This window comes from Archocentrus centrarchus, chromosome 24, assembly GCF_007364275.1.
Source record: "Archocentrus centrarchus isolate MPI-CPG fArcCen1 chromosome 24, fArcCen1, whole genome shotgun sequence".
In the NCBI taxonomy this organism is placed as follows: Eukaryota; Metazoa; Chordata; class Actinopteri; order Cichliformes; family Cichlidae; genus Archocentrus; species Archocentrus centrarchus.
In genome coordinates this window covers 1,106,749-1,125,000 of record NC_044369.1, presented here as the reverse complement: position 1 = coordinate 1,125,000, position 18,252 = coordinate 1,106,749, and the positions used below count along the sequence as shown (strand labels likewise).

At 44.9% G+C, this 18,252-nt stretch overlaps 1 protein-coding gene across 1 annotated transcript in view; it reads right to left on the bottom strand.

The window, feature by feature from the left end:
* Positions 1 to 4,980, bottom strand: part of LOC115774569 (cilia- and flagella-associated protein 251-like) — a gene marked incomplete at its 3' end in the record, with an annotated part of 7,488 nt that extends 2,508 nt beyond the window's left edge. Inside the window, exons 1-4 of the mRNA XM_030721918.1 lie at positions 4,883 to 4,980; positions 3,444 to 3,504; positions 1,558 to 1,746; positions 1,269 to 1,415 (exon numbers count right to left, since the gene is read on the bottom strand). Of these exons, the coding sequence (XP_030577778.1) occupies positions 1,269 to 1,415; positions 1,558 to 1,746; positions 3,444 to 3,504; positions 4,883 to 4,980 (495 nt within the window). The remainder of the gene's footprint in view (positions 1 to 1,268; positions 1,416 to 1,557; positions 1,747 to 3,443; positions 3,505 to 4,882) is intronic.
* Between the last annotated feature and the right edge of the window lie 13,272 nt (positions 4,981 to 18,252).

Genomic DNA, 18,252 nt, shown 5'->3' with positions numbered 1-18,252 from the left:
CTTTGCCAAAACAAGCCCGCGGTCATCAGTAGCGAGGACCTCCTGCAGTGCTGCTGGTCAGCAGGTGCCGGCAGAAACCGTGGCTGAACACCAAGCAGGAGGGGAGGGTGGAGGGGAGCGGGGGGACCGTGCTGAACGTGGCGCTGTCGGCAGGAGGAAAAGAGGAAGACCACAGAGGAGGGTCGTGAATGTGGGACATGCAGAGGTTGGTGTTGGTGTTGGGGGAGATGGAGGCAGACGATCCACTGTGGGGAGCAGCCATAAAAAGAAGAAGCTTCATTTATCCAGGAAGGAAGCAGGAATCCTTCAGATTAAGAGTCTGTTTTGTGAGGTTGAGCCCAGATGGGTGGCGTTATAACCGGCATGTTTTATGATGGCAGGAAAACCAGCACAAGGAGGGGGAGAGGATGGGAACACCACACATGTTGGGCTTTACCCACAGTTAATAAAATTTCATGGTTAAAATAATTAAATACAGGATATAATGATATATAATGAAAATAACAGCTTAAAGCACAAATACTGTTCAGTATTTCTGGGAAGTGCTTGTAGAAACGTCCGAGGCCAGATGGTGTTTCAGTGAAGCTTAATTTTTCTCCTCTGGTCTTCAAAAGCAGACGATGTGGTTCCAGCATACGTGACTGCATTTACAAGCTGCAGGTTTCACCCTCAGCCATCCTCATGCTGCTCTGCTGATGTAACGATCGTCTTTGAACAGATAATAACCTTGATGACTTTTTCTGATGGCTGACGCTGAAGTAAAAATGAGGAATGGGAACATCAGGGATACGGAGGCGAGTCGAGAGGAAACAGCAAACACGATGTCGGTCTGAGCGTGCTCTGCCGTCCCTCAGATTCACAATACGTTCTGATTTATACATCAGAAGTTTTTATTTTTCTTTGAATATCTTCCTCGTTCCTCAGTGATGTGTTGAATACGAGTGAAATCAAACCTGTTCTGTAGGATCGCTGTGCCTCTTTCTGCCTTCTGAGGAGCATTGATTGGTAGGTAGACAGGTGCGCCTGAGGCTCAAAGTGACACCGACATGTGAGGGGAAGACACACTCTTCATCATTTATGAACGCTTGTTTTGGAGAGAATTCCCTTCTGGTGTTCCCTCACGCCTCGGTTCGATTTTCTGTCTTCGAGGCCTCTCCGTGACGTCTTCCTCGTCGGTTTCTGAGGATTTCAGACGTGGATGGGATGAGAGATTGAGTTGAAGCTGAGGTCTTGACTCTCAGCAGCTCTGACAGGGCAGCAGATCTCACCTCATCATCAGACCTCTTCCACGCTGTGCTCGCCGTGGGAGGCTCGTCGCTGGCAGCTGATGCTCGCTGACGGCCGGAGAGGAGCTCGTGACGCAAATCATGATAGGTGGGCGGTGATGTGTTGGTGGGTACAGAGCCTTCTTTAACCTGAACCAGGGCTCATCATCTCAGAGCTCTTTATACAGTAAGGTGAAGACTCTGCAATACTAAAAAGACAACCTCAGCAATCAGATGATCCACTGTGAGCTGATCTGGTGACGGCGGAGAAGAAGAATGCCCTGAGGTACACCTGGAGTCTGACAAAGACACCATTCACACCTATGACCAATTTAGAGTCACCAGTTAATGGTTCCACCATGTTTTTGGACTGTGGGAGAAGACCAGAGTACTCGGAGAGAACCATGAGGACACCGGAGAACGTGCAAACTCCACCCACACAGCCCAGCTGGCCAATGGGCTCAAACCCAGAACCCTCTTTCTGTGAGACAAAAGTGTTAACTGCTGTTCCACTGTGCCACCCAGTATATATGAAATGATGCTGATAATGTGACAGCAGAGGGAGGGTGAAGCCTTTAAAATCAAATAAAACTGGAAGTGGAGCATAAAGAAACATCTGATTAGCACTATGACTGAGCTCAGTGGCTTCTTGTGTTTTCCACAGGCTCCTTTCTGTGTTGCTGAGCTCTATTTATTTTTACGTTTACTTCATTATAATGAAAAGATTAAAATAACAATCTGCTCTGTCAAAACTATGGAGAAAAAATTCTAACGTAAAATTAACGACCCAGAGATGGACTCTTGGTTAAGATGAAGCCCAGCAGACAGAGCTCCAGTTCCCTTTGCTGGGACACCCGACAGGCACGGAGGCCACGCCCCCAAATTGTAACTGAGGCTGACTCATTGTGGAGCCTCTAGTGGACGTTAGAGAAACTGCAGGTTTCGGCACTTCCAGACTGGCTTCATTTTTCAGCCCTCAACCTTTCCTGCTTCAGTCAAACTGACTCAATCTTTCCTCCAACTACCCCACCCACTGTGTCTCCAAATCAGAGAGGATAGTATTCATAAAGTGTTTACCTACAGAAAAACACCTAAAAGTGATGAATACAGCCAGCGGGGGCGCTCTCCAGCATCCTCCCTCCTGAAGTGTCCTGATAAAGCTGCTGCGAGGGCGACCGTGACCTCAGACCTCCTCACCTCACTGATTGTAGACACGGGTCAGGTGGCTGCTGAGCTGTTATCAGCAGGTGTCAGTGTGAAGCAGCAAGGTCAGCTGCTTCTGCTGCCCGCTGATCCTCTCACCATCATCACAATCGTTAGAAGGTCAGCTGAAGAGGAGCTTTCATTGATTAGCAGCAGGTTAGCATGAAATGTCTCTGAGGAAGGATTCAAATCACTGAGACAGCCTTTGTGTTCAGCACCAGCTGCTGTCAGAGTGCTTTGGAGCAAGGCAGTGACCTTCAGGACTGCTCTGATTTATGAATCATTTTAACATGTGATCGAGTTAAAAATAAGAACTTCTGCTACACAACTTGCTTTATTTTCAGTTTTTTGAATGTTTTGCACAAAAGCCAAAAGTCTCCAGGTCCAACGTGACATCAAATGTCTGCGTGGGTTCTCGGTCACCCAGGTCACCACCTGAGGACAAACCTGAACCAGCTGATGGCTGGTCCCGGGTATTTAACCTGTACCTGATACTTTCAGGTTAGACGTGAAGTGTCTTCAACAGCATAAAAGAGAAGTCCAGTTGTCCTCAATTCAACACTTAAACCATCTACAAATGGTTTTGTCACCTAGCAACCAAAAAATCCAAAGATCCTTCAGTGTAAACGAGTAAAATGTCCGGACCGTGAAGCTGAGACGAGAGAACATCGATCGATGGTCCAAACAGTTAGAAGAAGACTGTTCTGACTGATTAACATCTTCATCTTCATCCACACTGGCAGCAAGTCATTAGTCACTTGCTCATCATTAGTAGTTGCTTCAGTTGCTCACCTGGAAGTTGATAAAAGTTTATCTCGAGCCCCGCCCACTTTCTATGGTGGGCAGATATTCACTTGAGGTCACTGGCAGTCATTCACTTCCTGTGGTAGCCATGTTTCTTCCAGGGTGGACGCAGCTTTAGTTTTCACCCTTTTGACTCAGCTTTGATGTAGTTTCACACGGTGGTTCCCAAACTTTTGTACCCAAAGCTACAGCCTTGTACCACGCCATCAGCTCCTCTGCTGCTGTGGCTGAACTGCAGCAGGATAAACAGGAAGTAGAACTGCTCTCCTACATCACGGACAGCAGCCTGTAGACGTGGTCACCGTGACGCTGCCCATTCGTTTCTGGACTTTGTGTTTTGAAACATCGGCGTTTTGCCCGTTGAAAGTGGCCATGTTTGGATGAGCTCGGTTAGAAAGGTGCATCCATAAACTGTGCAGGCGCAGATATCTGTGAATTAGTGCTACTAATGGACTCAAATCTCACCAAATCAGGGGTGACCAGATATCGCTCTTAATGTGGGACTGCACAGGATTTTTACCCTCTGACCCCCCCGCCCCACATCGTGACTGGCTCTGCCCTTTCCTAAAGTGTGGATTTTACCCAGTGCACATGAAGGTGAGGCTTTTTTGATTATAGTCAGAATGAGGTCAGCCTGTCTAATGTCATATTTATCAGGGAAACTTGCAAGTCACCAAAAAGTCACAAGCTTTGCAGATTTTATTGAATGTGATGGAAACTACCACAAAGAAAATGAAGCAGCAGTTTATTCTGAGAACTCGAGCTTTTCTCTTTTTTTGTTAGAGTTATCTTTAAGTTTTACACCGGGGGGGCATAGTGTGAAGTGACACTGAATGTTTTTCATAACTGGATTTAAAAAAATGCTCAAAATGCAGGTCTATGGATACATCCGAACTAAACCCAAAACCTGTTAGCGGGCAGAGGAGCAGCTGAAGTAACAGCACACAGGAGTAAATAAAGACTATAAGATGTTTCAAGATGTTTACCTTTCATTGTATTTATGTAGCAAGAGGAAATATGATGTTTTGGCCTGTACGTGCTAAATGACAGTAACATGCACAGTTTATTATATTTTTATTTTTATGGTAGAAATGAAAATTTCAGACTACCTCACAGCGTTGCTGACATGTCCCACTTTGTCCCCCACACAGTGTTTTTGTGTTTGTTGGTACCTCAGAGCAGACTATCAGTTATTTATCAGTTAACTGCATGAAAAATGCTCCAAGAAGTATAAACACGGTGGCGAGGTCCCGTTCAGTGACTCCAGTCATGTTGAATTATGTTGGCCACATCACTAATAATGGAAATGTTGAACTTCAATAAAATCCCACAGGCTGCATTATTAGAAAAATCCCCCCAGTTAATGTGGCTTCTTGAACAGAGGGACCTGCAGGACTTCAGTCCATTACGCTGTAGGGTGTTACCAATGGTCTTCTTGGTGACGGTGGTCCTAACTGCCTTCAGATCATTAACAAGCTGCTCTTGTGTAGTTTTGGGCTGATCCACCACGTCTCTCATGATCATCCTCACCCCATGAGACAGGATCTAGCATGGAGCTCCAGACTGAGAGTGATTGATGGCCATTTTATATTTCCTACATTCCTTCTCACCGAGCTTCTGCTTTGATGGTCTTGTAGTCCAGTCCAGCCTCGTGCAGGTCTACAGTCTTGTCCCTGACGTCCTTTGACGGCTCTTCGGTCTCGTCCATGATGGTGAGGTGGGAATGGAGGAAACTGATTCTGTGCGCTGGTGGGATTTATACACTTAACGAGCTGAGATCAGCAGTATCTGTAACTGACTGATTGATTGTAATCGGTGTGTCACATGGGCAAACAGCCAATCAGTGAGAGCGTGAATGCTGGCTGGGTTGTCGGGGATCAAATACTTATTTCATTCAATAACATGGAAATCAGTTCATAACTAACAAACTCAGCAGGGATCAAATAATTATTCCCCCAACTCTATGAAAGATGGCCATTTCCTCTGTGACATAAGCCAGTGAAGATTACTGTTGAGCTGAGCTGAGCAGTTTGGGGTGCTTTGTTGCCGTCACCATCTTGGTGTTTTGAAACAGGAGAGACCTCTCTCTCTTTCACGCTGTAATTTAATTCATAATTATGTATTCATTACGACCTAAAAGGAGCGGCTGAAACCATAAAGTCATCAGGACTTCTCTCCCTGCTGGCCATCAGTAAGAGTTCAGGTTTCAGGCTCTTCTGCACTGGCTTCACCAAAGAGCTTCTAAATACTCAATAACCTTCACTCTTGGGACTTCCTGTTTCATAGGAGGTGCTGCAGAGATGATGATTCACCTTCATCTGCATACAGAATCATCTGCTTTTGCTGTCTCTGCACTCATTCCTCCAACATGTCCTCTCTTTTACTCGGTGACTCGATCCTGTTTTCGCTCTTCTCTGAGGAGAAGGTGAAACGAGGTCACAAAGACGGCGGCTGATGCTCTGTCACCTTCGCCGTCGAGTGCTTCAGGTTTAACAGAGAGGAGAAGAAGAATGAATCCGTGGGGGAGCGCTGTCACTGTGTGTAGTATTAATGCAGGATGAGCAGGATGAATGCATGAAGGGGGAGTTTTATTGTTTGCCGTACGCCTGCTGCATCCTCATCCTCCTGATACAGCCGGCCGCCCTCTGGAGAGCCGCTGTTATCCATCAGGCGGAGTATGAAAGGCTGGGAGAAAAAGGCTGCGTCACTCTGCTGGGCTTCACACCCTCATCCATTTCCTTTATTCCCCCAGAGCGCCCGTCAAAATACCCAAACATCCCTCATGATAACAGGCCAGCTCCACCAGTTCATTTTTCATACAAACATATACAGAAACATATGGAGACAAATCAGCTTGCATACTGACTTCACTTGTTACTCTGCGGTCTCTGAGGCTGACTCAGACTCATCTCTGTCACTCTACTGCCCTCTACTGAAACAGGTGAGGACTGCAGAGCCATGTTAGAATGAACAAAATGAAAACCTTTAATGGCTTTTATCATTTTTTCTGCTGTGCCCAAACAGGCCCTGTGGACACCGGCCACCAGACGCTCGCCTTCGAGCTCCCCTCCAAGGCCTGGTTCGAGGACACGGCCCGGAGCCCTGGAACCAGGTGAGGTTAACCAGTTCTGACAATGGGAAATTGGACACAGTTGAAAACAATCAGAATCAGGAGGAAAGACAAAGACAGGAAGTTAAAGCACATGCAACAAGGAGCAATTACCAAAATAAAACAGGAAGTTTCGTCTCCTCCATCCTCCTGTTTGAGACCTGAAAATCAACCTCAGTGCTCCATGATGAATGATGAGGAGGGTAGAGGAGGAGCTATAATTGCGGCCGCTCAGGTGTACCCTTCGCAGAAGTGTTTCTACCTTTGATGGATAAAGGGGCACAACCATGGTAGGAGGACACTCTTTCAACACCTCGTCCATTTTATCGATGTCAGCTCCTTAGAATAATCGGACACTCCGCTCTTCACCGTTTCTGGGATCCCGTCACACTGATTATAAAATACAGCTGGAATTGGCCTAAATGTCATTTTTGATTGGCATTGCTCTGAAATGAGGCTTCAAAGGAAGGTTGCATCATTTTATGAACAGCCTGCCTGTTGTTGACTTCCTCCTTCATCACATCTGTGGTCGACTAAGATGAAGACTGTGGGAGAGGAGTCGGGGGATGGAGAGGGGGCGTGAGAATATGAAACCCAGAGAAAATATCAATAAAATGAAAACAAATACATCTCAGAACTGCAGGACAATAACAGCTGTGATGATGGATGGAAAATGCCATCAGAGCTGTGGAGACAGACAAGCGTTATTTCATCCCAAAGCTGCGAACGCTGAGGTCCAATTTAAAATCTGGAAATCTTCTCTGACCCACTCAATCCTTTAATCACGGCTCTGAATAGGAGTTGGTTTGCTCATTAGAGCTTTTATAACGAGTGCAGTCGAGAGGTTAAATCGGTGACCTGCTCCCTGTGTGCAGTCTTTTGATCCCTGTGGGGAAATTTCATTTTCTCATCTCCACAGAGGTCAGATGCATGTCAGCGCCACTGAAATTAGAGGGGATTAATAAAAGCTGTACTCATTAGGAGAGACACTGATTACCTCCCCGGGACTCCGTTTACTGCTTGATTCATTAGAACAACTTATTCACATCGAGTCAGATGGAATTATCCAATTAGGAGGCTGCAGCAAGTCCAGCTAATGTTAATGAGACAGAGAAAAGGTCTTCACTTGTCTTCTTTGGAAACGATCATGAATGTTTTTAAAGTAACATTTTTGGTTTTCCAGCCTCCTTCACGAGGTCTTTGTGGACCACACTGAGAGCCACCAAACACACTACTGTACCAAAGTCTTCAACCACCTCTCGTTTCTTGATATTTTGCTTCCTAAGAGCCAGAAGTTCTTGAACTGTTCACTGGGCGGCTGTCAGGAAGCCATTCTTAATGAAGGGAAGCAGGGGCTGAACATCAGTGACAGCAGGTCTGACGGATCCAAATCCTTGGTTCAAATCATCATCAAAATGTACAGAGGAGGTCAAGAGAGGTCCAACGGTGTCTGCAGCCATCTGTGAAACACGGTGGAGGCTCTGAGCTGCATTCAGCCGGTGGTGTTGGAGACCTCATTAAAAATGATGGAAAAGTACAATCAGATTTTGATCCACCATGAAATACCAGCTTCATCTTTCAGCATCACAACTATCTCAAACACACTGCCAATGCAGTAAAAGCATCCCTGGATAGAAACACACACAGGTGAACACCCTCAGTCACGAGCCCGGACCTCAGCATCACTGCAGCAGTGCGGGATCATCCTGAGAGAGTGAACAGCTGGTCAATTAACTGTCCAGTTACTTTTGAGCTGCTTTCTAGTCGTTCAGGTGTGCGTGACCTTCAGCGTTGCAGGTTATGGAAGGATGGGAATTTCTTATTACGGATTATATTTTTATTATTACTTCATCCTGCTTTGCTGCAGCTCTGAGCTGCGTTTTCTTTCACACGTCTTACTGTTGCAGAGTGAAGGAGAGGGTGATGTTCCATCCTGGTCTTTACACATCATCACATCGATAGATGGTGTTGGGGTTAGACAGAACTACCTGAATTCACACTTTGAGGTCTTCTAATGGTAAGACGTCATCCATAACTTGATCTTTGGTCAGAATGGAGTCACATTTGTTTCCTCCCAGTGTACCATGGGATGCATTTTGTGGAACAGCCACTTACGCCCATGGTAACCCCCTTAATTTATGAAAAAATCAACTGTGTTAAACCTAGGTGCAGCATATAGGCTCTCCACATCCATGGACACAATCACCCTGTAACATATTTGACACACCTGAGGTAAAATGTCAGAATACAGCAAAAACTGCTCACTGTTACTCACACACAACCAAACCTCTTAGAAAAGGCTGATCTTTGTCCTCTAATCGAGCACATTCACATTTGAGAGCAGTGAATTGTGGAGATTTTTGGTTCAGATGACTCACACAATGAATCAATTACCAAAATTGCCTGAGGGAAAAGTGAAGCTGGAACGTAGAGAGTGGGACAGTAGGGGCTCCCTGGGAGGTTAATGGAGGGGGCTGCAGGCCTCGTAGGTCTTAGAGGTTTCTGGTGGACTTCAGCTGACAGATTAGTGAGAGTTGTCTCTGAATTAGTGCAGTTCTTGCCCTCTGCTGCCCTCTACTGACAAATCACTCAATGCAAAACTGCCTCAAGTGATTCATCTTTTATGAAGAAAGAGCAGGGAGGGAAATCAGCACACAAACGCAGCTGAATGTTTCCTGTCTGCAGGTGCCCCCTAAACCTAATAACTGGCTGTGCCGCCCTCTGCAGCAGGAACTGCATTTAACTGTTTGTGATGTCAGTGAGTCTCCCTCATTGCTGTGGAGGAGGTTTGGTCCACTCTGCTCTGCAGGATTGTTTGATTTCAGCCACATTGGAGGGTTTTCCAGCATGAACGGCCTGTTTAAGGTCAGGATTTCCTGGCAGAGCAGCATTCATGGTTCCATCAGTTACAGCAAAGCAGCCCCAGACCAGACCAGACCAATTGAATTTATATAGCGCCAAATCACAACAGTCACCTCAGGGTGACTGTTTGTTACCCTGTTACCTATATTATAGGTAAAGATATACTTATATTATAGGTAAAGACCCTACAATAATACAGAGAAAACCCAACAGTCTAAACGACCCCCTATGAGCAGCACTTGGTGACAGTGGGAAGGAAAAACTCCCTTTAACAGGAAGAAACCTCCATCAGAACCAGGCTCAGGGAGGGGGGTCATCTGCTGAGGGGGGAGAGAAACAGGACAAAAGACACACTGTGGAAGAGAGACAGAAATTAATAATAATTAATAATTAAATGCAGAGTGGGGTATAAACAAAGTGAGAAGAGGTGAATGAAGAAGCCAGCAGTCTGAGAGCAAAGTGCTCTGTTGGGGTGATACGGTACTATGAGGTCTTTAAGATAAGACGGGGCCTGATTATTCAGTCCTTGTATGTGAGGAGAAGGATTTAAACTCAAGTCTGGATTTAACAGAGAGTCACTGCATGCAAACACTGTGAGTTGCTGCAATGATGTCGCCTCTGTAGGTCGATCATTTTCATTTCCATCAAACGATGTGGATCCTTTCGTTCCAAACACATTCCATAGTCCATATCCCAGGCCAAGTGTTTTCTAAGTATTCCTTTAATTTTCTCAGAGTGTGTATCTTTGTTAGCTCCCACAGATTACTGCTGAGCTCGTGTCTTTATGCAACAGTATACATTCCCCATTGTCAAAGAGCTGTTTGCAATCAGACCTGTTCCTAGGAAAAAGTCTGACGTTATGCTTCCCATCACACTCAGATGACGTGCTGATCCTTGGCAGAAATTCCTGTTGTAATGGGGAGCAGACACAGTGACCCACTGCCCACCAATCAGAGAACAAGAGGAGGTTTCCACTCCAAGATCCTCACTCACTGATCTGTAGCTCTCACACAGCAGGCTGTAATTCAGGGGTCTGACAGGCCCGTACGTTTGGCACAGCTGCTTTAAGGTGTCTTTAATACGCTGCAGAAACAGTATTTTTTACTGTCCATTAAATCTGATTCTTTTTAATATCAGAGATGCATAAAAAGAATCAGTGACGCCTTCATTCTCCTGCTTCCCGGGAACGAGGAAATGACGTACCTTCACGGAGCTTCCTGATTGGCAGAGTGAACTGACAGAGATGCATAACTCGATATTTTGACCTAACTCAAATTTCGAGTTATGGATGACAGGGTTTGTTTGTTTTAGTGGTGGAAACAAGCTTCCATAGCAGACTAGGATAGGTTAGTTTTGTGTAGGCAGTTTCGGGGGAATAAATTTGACCTCACTGGTCCATCATTTCTAAGAGAAATATTGGCCCCCTTTGTGTACACTGACATTTTTAAAGTGCTGTGATGCAATTATGAAATTTGGTTGTGGATGAATTTTATATTTTTGATTTTTCACCAGTGAATCTGGATTCAGTATTAGTCAGTGAAAACGCTGGAATCTCACATTGAAAGGCTTCAATTAAAGGTGCAATAAAGACAATTAAAGCACTCGTGCTTTAATGAGCTCATTAGTTGGAGATAACGCTGCAAGTGTCCAGTCTCATCTTGAAAATGTAACTGTGCTGCTTGAGGATGCTGTGGGTCAGCTTCTACCTCGAGAAGAGCAAGAAAAACTAAAGTATATCTGCACATATGGAGAATGTAAAGAAATGGCTCTCTGATGCTAGTAGGCAAATTAACCAAGGTACAGATGATACTTACCACAGTTATACCTACCTGGTGATGATCCAGTTGATGGTCAAACTAATGAAAATGAGTGTTGTGTCTCGAAACATTCTGATAATGGTGCAGAAATGCTGCATCAGTAGACGATGTGACAGCGTCTCTAATGTTGTGAGCAGATTCTTGAAGGAAAGGAGCTCAGTAGGAAGTAAGTCCAGTGTTTCATCTACATCATCAGCACGTATTAAAGCAGATGTGATGGCTCTTATTGCTCACCAAAGGGGGTTAAAGGATAAACACGCTCTGGAAGAGCAAGAGCAGGAGCTCAGAAAAAGGAGAGAGCAGCTTGGAGATGAAAATAGCTGCAGCCAAAGTAAAGGTGCTGCAGGCCTCTGAAGGCTCCAGAGTTTCCAGTGCAGAATGAACTCATATTGAGAGAGAACAGCGAGGCTCCAACACTGAATGCACATGCTGAGATATTTGTGCCCGTAATAAATGACATTTGTTGGGAGCCAGGGTTAAGGAGAGGAATGTGGAGCTGCAGCCAGAGGCCACATTGTCAGAAGAGCTGGAGTTAAGGATGCAAACAGGTACGAGACAGAGTACAAGCATGTCATCAGGTTGGAACATCCTGCATCTATAATGCAAAACCGCACTGATCATGATCGCTTAATAACAGTGATGGAGAAACAGAATGAGATCACACATTTGCTGGTCGTGTAACAGTCTCCCAGACCTTCAGAGTTTCAGACCTTCGTGCAGCCTTTGAGTGTAGCACAGAGGAAAAGACACGGTGCTAAAGGTTGCTTCGATTTTCTCAAGCAGGACAGCAGAGAGCAGCTCAGGGACCTGGTAAGAAGCTGTGCAGCCGTTATCTTTGCTGCAAGAGAACTTTGGTAACTTTGCCTACACAGAGAAGGTTCTCACATGGCCAGGGATAAAATCTGAGGACGTGCAGCCATTTGGATTTTTGTTTACGAGGATGCTGCAATGCAATGGGGGAGGCCGGGTCCATGCATGAGTTGGATGTTACTGCTAATATGAAAGCAGTCATCAAAAAATTACCTGATAAACTCAGATAGATGGAGAAACGTTGCCTGTGAGTTACAGGATACGCTGCAGAGTGACCTTTCGTGACATTGTTGAGTTTATTGAGAAGCAAGTGAAACTTGCAACCGACCCCGTATTTGGAGATATATTGGATTCTCCAGTAGCAGCAAGAAAGCATGTGAGAAATTCTAAATTACAGCCTCATCCTAAGGACAAAGGGAATAGTTTGGCTACACTTTGGTTACAGTGGATATGAAAAGACCTCAGCTGTTACAAAGGTTTGCTTGTGCAGCTGGACGTATTATGGATTTATGTATTTGAAAGGAAAACACACAGTGAGAAGACGTCTTTCTTGAAGGAAAATTGTGTTCTGGATGTTTGTGCGTTGGGCACAGGAACAAGGACTGTCAAAAGTGTCTCGTGTGTAGAGTATGTAACCTGAAACACCACGATGTTGCATGTTCTCTCTAAGGGAAAGGAAAGTGATCTAGAACCAGCTAAGATGAAACCAGGAACAGCAAATGAAAATGCTTTCATTTCTATGCAGTGTGGTGGCTTTACTGGGGCCGGTGAACATGACTGCACACCATCCATACTACCTGTTCAGGTAGTCTAAGAAAGCAGAGGAGACATTGATCACCTATGCCTTCCTGGATCCCGGAAGCTCAGCAACATTAATGAATACACTGAATCTCACAGGAAGAAGGACGAGCGTTCTCCTGTGGACACCGGGTCAGGAGAAGGTTGCTCAGAGTCAGATTGTCAACAGGTCCTTAAAACCTCTCGACTTTGGTGAAGTTGCTTCTGCTCAGCTACACCACTTTGCAGAGTGAGGACGGCTATGGAACGGTATGATATCTATGGACAGGTGCACTGAGCCTTTTATAATAGGAAGGCACGGGTGGCTCCATTAAAATCTGTCACCATCCCTCGCATGGACTTAACGGCTGCAGTGGTTGCGAGTACAATGGATCAGTTGTGGAGGAAAGAGCTGAGAATGGTGTTGCAGGAATCAGTCTTTTGGACTGCCAGAACCTCAGTATTGAAGTATATTGGAAATGAAACTACAAGGTTTAAAACCTTTGCAGCAAATCGGGTCTCAGACATACTTACAGTATCCAGTGCATCTCAGTGGAGATATGTAAATACACCCAGTAACCCTGCAGACTGAGCTTCAAGTGGAGCTAAGGTTGAATCAGGGTTATAATAGTTTTGGATTTTACATTATCGTTTAGTTTTAATTAGTTTTCAGAGTGGTTTTGCTCATTTTTATTTTTATTTCATTGATTAGTTTTAGTTTAGTTTCGTTAGTTTCAGTATTAGTCTTAGTTTTTCATACTTTGTAAGGTGCAAGATTCAAGGTACAAAAGTAATTCTTGTGTAATAAAAACTCAACCAAAGATCCAAAGAAATATATTCAACAACCAGCTGTTCACAGACAGCAGCACTACGTGCTAAATGTGTGTAATATTAGGGACACACATGAGCATCAACAGGGAGAAACAAAGAAAAACATGAACTCCCAAACTCAATAAATTCTACAATAAACTCCCAATAAAGTTCAGCGTCAGTGCAGCAGATTAACAGCAGCTTCTGCTTTGGAGCTAGCTTGGTTAGATGCTCCATATGTGGCCGACCTCATGTCGCATTTAATTACCAACCTGCTAACTCTGTCTCTCCCTGTTTGGAACAATTCCCTCTTTTCGTGAACCGTTCCATCTTTGTGCCGGAGGGTTTTCAGACTGGTTCCCCAGCAGATTCTTTGCTACCCTGTTAAGAGTGATTAATGGTTTCACTGTGGTCCGTGTGTTGTAAGCTCTGGCCGTCTGGCATGATATTTAGACATTGATTCCTTTTTTGTAGGCTCTTAGACGGTTTACATCAAGTCGTGGTCAGGTGGTGGAGCTGCATTCACGAACGTCGTCGGAGCTGAACGTGAACTGAGGGAAGCTCTGGGAACATGGAACCGTGACGCACTCCTTCAGAAGGGAATGAGGTGGATTTTTAATCCCCCCTTTGGGTCACATCACGGAGTGTGGGAGGGATAATCTGTGGAGCCTTATAATCTGGCTTCAGAGCACACCACAGCACTGAGACGGCTCTCATTAAAATAACCAGAGTAGCTATGCTCTTGCTTTTGGTGTTAGTGGTCCTCATTCAGTTCTCATGCACTCCTATAGCTGAGGCCCCCCCACCCAACAGTAAATCCTTCACTGGAGGAGGTGAGAGGAGCACATGTGTGCAGACTGTGACAGACAAACTTGGAAGTGGCTGAGAGTCCAAAGCCTCTAAAATAGTGATGGCAGCCCTCCATCCTTTATTCAAGCATCCTGAATGAGAGCGCTGACACATCTGTGGGTCACTGAGTGATTATTTGATATCAGCGAACCACACTCTAATAAAATGTTGGTTTTACTTTATCTTTAAGATGACGTGCCTGTGAGTCACTGTCTGCTACAGCAAAGTTTTTCCTTGTTTTCAATGAAAATCAGATCCAAGTTCGGCTCTGCTGTTCAGCAGGAAGCGTGCTGCCGTCGTGACCGCAGGTTTCTGAGACCGCTAAAGAAAAATAAAGTTAAAGATAATGGTTATTGAGTTATTTACATATAAAATGGCCATTTTTGGAGAGAGAAGCAACAGGAGGTCTTTTCCTCTGTCTCGTTAAAGCCCCGTGTCCTGTGCAGGTGGATGTTGTTGCAGATCAGTGCTGCAGGGCTTTACTGCCCACAGATATATATATAAAAAACTGAGAGAATGAGATCGCATTTTCTTTAATTTACATTTACTGCTGTGTCTCAAAGTTTCAGTTTTTCTTGTAAAATTGGCAGATTGTTTTTCCAGGTAATGTACAAACCTGTTTTTGTTTGACTATATTCCCTCTCAGCTTACTGTAGTTTATTTACATGGCACCAGTTCACCTCAAGCCACTTTGTACTGGGAGGATTTCTGTACAATATTAGAGGGAAAAACCAACAATCACATGATCCTATGAGGGTTAGGGTTAGCTCTTCGTGACAGTGGGAAGGAAGAACTCCCTTTTAATGGGTAGAGACCTCCAACAGAACCACAGCCTTCTGGTAGTTTCTGTTCTCTGCGGTTCTTTTGGGGAACCTCTCGGAACCTGAAAAAGTTGCTGGACTTACTCTAAAACATCAACATGATCCACTGAACATGTTATCATCCTGGTAATGACACAGCTGCATCCCATCCTCGTTCCCTGGAGTGAGCGTTGTCCTCAGTGGGAACTCACCAGGTTCATTCAGCAGTTATAAGGCTGAACTGTGAGTGTGCAGGAACCCCCTGTGTTTAAATCACCTATAATTCATCACAGAAGGCGCAGCCCAGTATAATGAGACGTTTCCTGTGTCTGCAGTATATTTGAAGCCTGAGGGCGAGTCAGCCCGTTTCACAACCTCTTGTCAGCACATATAGATCAGCTGAAGTCTGGAGCAGAACTGAAAGTCTTGTTTCCTATTTGTGGAGACACGAGGCGAGACTAACGTGTTTACAGACTTCATAAATAACCATAAAGCTAACCTCAGCAGTGACATGAGTGAGGTGAAACCACGAAACGGTGCTCAAACACAAAACCTCACAAACTCATCAGCACTCATTCACACCAACAGTGAGAACACACTGCTGCACATTCATATTTATGACACTTATTTTTTGGTTCCAAGGAGTTAGACGTGCATTCGTCATCTCTGAGCAACAGTTCTCCGTTTGTCTGTGGACATCGGCTGCTTTTTCACTCGTTTCCAGCCCAGTCCTTGTACCTGATCATTTTCAGATGAGTGTTCTTTTTGTTTGTTAATCCACTTAACACTGATCTATGAATCATTCAAGCCTCAACATGCTCCGAACCCAAGGAATGAACCGCTGCTGAGTCAGCACATAACAAACAACTGAGCAAAGAATCTATTTTAAATCTGTAATCTTTGTTTCTGGCAGCCTGTCACAAAAACAAGCCATTTGTTCCCATTTCTTTAGATGAGTCTGTCCAACATCATGTGGCTGCTATGAACTGTACAAGGTCAACAGGACCCTCAGAGCCTTCATCGAGAACTTAGTGGAAATCTGGAGAACAACACTAGAGGCTGACTCCAAGCCCATCGCACAAGTCAACATCAAGTGTGGGATTTACCAAGGAGATGCTCTGTCCCCACTGCTGTTCTGCATAGGCCTGAATCCCCTCAGCCAGATCATCAACAAGACTGGCTACAGATACCGACTACAGAATGGAGCAACCATCAGCCACCTCCTCTACATGGATGACTTCAAGCTGTATGTTAAGAATGAACGAGATATTGATTCACTGATCCACACCACGCAGATCTACAGCAATGATATCGGCATGTCATTCAGACTGGAGAAGTGTAGTCGGATGGTAACTAAGAGAGGAAAAGTAGTCAGAACTGAGGGGATTACACTACCAGAAGGTAACACTGCAGACAGTGAGGACAGCTACAAGTACCTTGGAATCCCACAGGCAAATGGGAACCATGAAGAGGCTTCTAGGAAAGCTGCAACCTCCAAGTACCTGCAGAGAGTAAAGTCCTGAAGAGCCAGCTGAATGACAAGAACAAGATCCGGGCTATCAACACCTACGCCCTGCCGGTCATCAGATACCCTGCTGGGATAATAAGCTGGCCAAAAGAGGAGATGGAAGCCACTGATGTTAAGACAAGAAAGCTCCTTACCATGCATGGAGGGTTTCACCCCAAATGCAGCACCCTGAGACTGTACGCTAAGGGAAAGGAAGGAGGACTAGAGGACTAGATTGGAGACGAGGACTCCAATCTCATTGTACATCCTGTATAATGACAATAAAGGCATTCTATTCTATTCTATTCTATTCTAGTGAGTGTCAGAACCACTATCCTAGATGAAACAGCAAAGATCCATGAATGCATCAGGAAGATGGCCACAAAGGATCAGGTGCTTAGTGAGTACCTCAGGCAGCAGAAACCTGAGAAATATATATGTGTACATATATATATAGAGAGAGATACATATACACTGTCACGGTGCATGGAAGCAGACTGTGTGGCCAAAAGCAGGACTCAGGAGCCAGCAGTTGTAAATTAACAAACAGTGACCTTTATTATGGCTGCTAACCTAAGGTAGCAAAACAGGGGTGGGCTGGGGTTTAAATTCAGCCCGGGAGTTTGGTTTGGAGAAGTCTTTTATCTGATTGTACAACGGACAAACCATAATTTTAAAACAAGCAAACTTTATTTGCAGTATAAAAACACTATTTATTCAGCAGCATTAAAACAACCGTGTGTGCATGTAGCAGCAAAGGGGGGGGGTAAAAAAAAACTCTGATCACCGGCCGGTTCGGCCTGGAAACGACCGGCCGTTCAGGAAACCTCCCGAGTCTCCCGATGGCCACCGCACCCCTGTAGCAAAATAAACCAAGACACGAAATGAAACTAGAGGAAACCTTCACTGGGGAAGGAAAACTAAGGAGACCCGGAGCACACAGGAACAAACACAGCCACAAAAGACAACAAGACTCCAACAAACAACGAGGGGAACAAACACCTGAGGAGAACAGGTGAACAGAATTACACTAACAAGACAAAGGAAGCAAAATTAAACACAAGGCACACATGGGACTGTCAAAATAAAACAGGAAGTGACCAAACATGACACAACACAGACTTGACATATAGGGAGGCTGGCACACAGAGAGAATCTAAACATGTGACTAAACGGGGAAGACACAGACACCAGAAACACAAGAACACGGCGATCAGAAACTAAATCACTAAAACAGAAAACTATAACATCCTAAACTGTAATGACACCACACAGGGACACAGACACACTGAGGAAAACAGACACAAGAGACTCCACACAGAAAGGGAGGGACACTGAAACAGGGAGGACTAAAGTCTGAAACAACTGGGACCTTAACTAAGAATACATAAGAGAGCACATGAAACAATATAACCAAATGAAACGGTGATCACAAAGGTGAATAAACTAACTTAAAAAAGTCCAAACAAAGGGTCGCAGACCCAGGACCATGACACACACACACACACACAGAGTTTCACTGCTGCCACTGACAGTGTGTGTCGCTCAGGTGAGCACTGCAGCAGCACAATAACAAATATCTTTAGTATCCTCAGAAACTGCAATGAAAGGCTGATGTGGGCGGGAAATTACTGATCTG